This window comes from Scylla paramamosain, chromosome 10, assembly GCF_035594125.1.
Source record: "Scylla paramamosain isolate STU-SP2022 chromosome 10, ASM3559412v1, whole genome shotgun sequence".
In the NCBI taxonomy this organism is placed as follows: domain Eukaryota; kingdom Metazoa; phylum Arthropoda; class Malacostraca; order Decapoda; family Portunidae; genus Scylla; species Scylla paramamosain.
This window is the reverse complement of record NC_087160.1, coordinates 2051333-2055000: the sequence shown is the minus strand read 5'-3', so window position 1 is coordinate 2055000 and position 3668 is coordinate 2051333. Positions and strand designations below refer to the sequence as shown.

Here is a 3668-nt window from a genome sequence, read left to right as displayed (position 1 = left end):
CCTCTCGTGCTTTTGAAAGGGTGTGTGAAGAGGCGTTATTGGTACGCCAGTGGTTCGTATGATTTAGTCTGATGAAGGCTTATTATATAGTTACTGAATGTTACTGTATTTAAATATAGTAATTTCTCGTTTGTTATGGCTTCATATTATCATGCTAGATTACTGGGATTTAAACATTTCTTGTATTTGCATCGATAGTTGAAACATTACAGATGGAAGTGTGATTACTTCTTGAATTATTTCATTGGCGTAACACAATCACTTTCTGAAATTGTGAAATTACCCGATAATTGTTATTTACTTAAACTTGGCATTCATTAATAATGAGCAGCACGTTTTCCTCCCATAAGCAGCTTGGCTCCGTATTTTATTTTCACAGGAATCCTTCAAGGTGGTGAGTTCATTGAGCAGTAAGTGTTTCCCTGGTGGCGCCGCGTTGCCTGAGCTAAGGAACAACTATATAATGTGGCTAATACATCGGGTTACTGATGCTAAACAGTACATGACTAGTTTATTATTAAATACTGTACACAATAAATGGCCATTCCGTCTCATAACAAATGGCAAGCGTGTCCCTGCTACGAAATGCCAAAGGAGGAAGCGAGTGTGAAGTGCTGACGCGTGCTTCCGCATCCAGATTCTAGCGCCGAGGAGCTCCATCTCGGGCACATGATGCCCGCCCCGTGCGGCGACCTGTTCCTCTTCTTCCCGCACTGACTAAGGTGAGCGAGGCACCGGGCTGCGGCGACTCATGGGTAGGGAAGCTGGCATGCAGTGGAACACAGGGACGGCGGGTCGTTCGCACGACTCCCGCCTTAATCAATACAACGAATTACATAAAACACCAAGTAATGGACAGAGTCCTGCTGGAATCTGCTCTCGAAGCATCCGCTTTGGTACACAGCAGCAGGGCGAACCTACATAGGTCGCTGGATGCCTACTGCCGGGAAGCAGCGTGTCCTGTGGGATAGAGGAAAAGTACCGTCACCAAATGTTTACTAGTGCATATTTTCATGGTTTGTCAAAAGTGAAGCTTTCAGCAGTCTTTGCTAACAAAAATGTAGAGGAAGCACAACAGCGCCACGCACCTTCAGCTGAGGCAGAAGTTGAGGTCGTGGGTAGCGTCGTGCAGCCACTCGCCGGAATACTTGCTGATGTGACCGTCACTCCAGTCGATCACCACACCAAACACGTTGCTCTGCGTCACGAGGGAAAAATTCCATAAGAACTACGTAAAAATATACAAAGTACGGCAAAAATGCAGCACAAATCACGTAGGGTCAGAATTCAGACGTTATGTAAGATGAATTCTCACCTGGATGATCTCAGGCTGGATGGCGGGCTGGAACTCCGTGTGTATATCAGTGGTGAGGTGAGTGCGACATCTGTGGCACTTGCAGTGGTCTCTGAGGAAGCTGTAAGGGATCTGGCTGGTCCGCCCATCACAGAACTGAAGGTGAAGGGAGTCGCTGCCTGTGCTGGCTGCCATCACCCCGATGCCTGGGGAGAGAACACACCGTTGATGTTGCTTCACATACACATACATGAAAATGTCCACCATTGTGTAGCTCAAGTAACACGTCAGGCAGTGCGTATGCCGGCCCTTGGCGCTCACTCACCTGGACGCACAGACTCCTCGTAGCCCAGCTGCTGGCGCGCGGCGGCCGCCAGGGTCAGGCTGCGGCTGTGGGCACAGGTGTGGCTGCGGCGGCTCACCTGTCGGGAGAACAATCACAGACTTAGCAAGACTGCAAGAGGACAAGGACGGCCACTGCCCTCCGCATCTTAGGGAGAGAAAGACCTTGTATGTACATATAATTGTAATTCAGAAGTTTCACCGAGCGTCAGGATGTGGAGCGTGTGGGTGACCCTGTCCCGGTGACTACCCTTCCCTCCTCTGCTCCATATTTCCGGTGCGTGGCACGACAAAGACAATAAGTTATCTCGGTGTGTCAAACATTAAAGCACACCATACAAGTTATTATTAATTAATTAATTTATTTATTTTTTTTTCAGTCAAGAAAATTCTTGTTACTAATCCTGACGTACACTCCACGTCAAATAATTTCGATGATAAAAACATGAACAACAACAAGAGAATTGGTGATGCTGACGGACAGCCATCGTCCTGTCCAGCAATGAAACAAAAAATCAAGCTGGACTGATCCTTAAAAAAAAAAAAAAAAAAAAATAGGGCATTACACGTCAGTAGTTCGGGGCGTGTGCCGGAAAAAGTTTGTCGTGAAAGGGACACTGAAGCTGAGCACACCACACTGCCTCACTTTTACGTACCTGCAGCCTGGCTGTGTTCCTGAGGGCCACGGCCCCTGAGAGAAGGGCTCTAGCGTAGCGTTGGGACGACATATCACTGAGTAAAGTGGTACGTGCAGCACGACTGATCGCTGTGAGGGGAATGTTGTTCAGCCACCGGCTGGCGCCTTCTTATACCCCGCTCCCTGCGTTGCCGCGTCCAGCTGCGCCTGTGTGCTCACTTCATCCTCTGTTATCTTTTTTGGAACTGTTTCATTGGATAATAATGAGATATAGGAATCATAACAGGCACAGGAGGTGTTGCAATCCTCATGACAAGCTTTTCTTGTTATGGTTATTCATGGCAATGGTGAGCAGAGCATCGGTGGGCAGAACACAGGGGCGCTGCTGCGGAGAGAGAATATCAAAACATCACGGAAAGTGTGGCAACTCTCTCCACTCAGATGGTCTTTGAGCTCCTTGCTTTAAACACAGTCAAGGTTTTCTAACTCGCTTCTTGCAGGCTACGAGATCAAACTATAGCTTCTTGACGCTCTTTGTAGGAAGCTGTTCTTCATTGTTGACGCTTACGTGGTACTAAAAAATCAAGTCGCAGCTTTCCTTTCCAGCGCTGAGGAGAGCGTCATGTCACATGATAACACACTGTTTCATAATGGAGCGACGATCGTTTAGTACTAAGCATATCTTCTATGTTTGTTTTGATGTATATTGAGTGCATTTTATGCGTGATGCTAAAAGCACATTTCGGCCAGCTTTTGGTAATAACATTTCATAGACACAAGCCTGAGACGGTTGTGTTGGCGGCCCCAGTGAACGCGTGGCGCGGGAGGACTTCCTGATCCTCGTCACGTAGACCACAGCGGAGGGACGCTGCCCTCGCCGGAACGGTGAAACTTACCGGCGTCTTCCTCTCTATGGCGGACAGTATATGGGAGAATGTTAGTGAATCTGTGTCCCGAAATCAACAAAGCACAAGGCTATGTAAGGAAAAGAAACAATTTCGGTGTGCTTGTTGAGAAAAAGCCTTTTTTGTCACAGCCTTTCATGGTGAGCGGCGGCTGGCCCTGCCCTGCCTTGCCTTGTTCACCTCACTACCAGGCACCATTACCACCACAGCCAGAGTAGCCACGGTGTTGTGATTCACTACAGCTGCATGCCACACGGTTGCTCGTCAGGAGTGCCTGGCAGCATGACATCTCATCACTGGTCTTTGTTGTCATGCCAGTACTCCATTGCTACCATTTTGTTTTATTCCGATGGTACCAATAAAATCATAATATAAGGAGAGTGCAGAGGTCAGTCGACCTAGATCAGGCAGCTCCTGCACACCTAGCGCCGCGACAACTGATCATCCTTAGCCGTATATCCATCCATTCATATGTTCAGGCTTTGTGTTG

The 3668-nt window shown here is 48.0% G+C and overlaps 1 protein-coding gene across 1 annotated transcript; it reads right to left on the bottom strand.

Moving 5' to 3' along the window:
• Positions 1-499: 499 nt before the first annotated feature.
• On the bottom strand, positions 500-2451 carry LOC135104052 (uncharacterized). Its single transcript, XM_064010937.1, has 5 exons — positions 2293-2451; positions 1620-1716; positions 1316-1500; positions 1089-1198; positions 500-960 (listed from the first exon to the last, which is right to left on the bottom strand). Exons 1-4 carry the CDS (start codon positions 2362-2364, stop codon positions 1091-1093), a joined length of 462 nt encoding a protein of 153 aa, XP_063867007.1. The 5' UTR covers positions 2365-2451; the 3' UTR covers positions 500-960; positions 1089-1090.
• Between the last annotated feature and the right edge of the window lie 1217 nt (positions 2452-3668).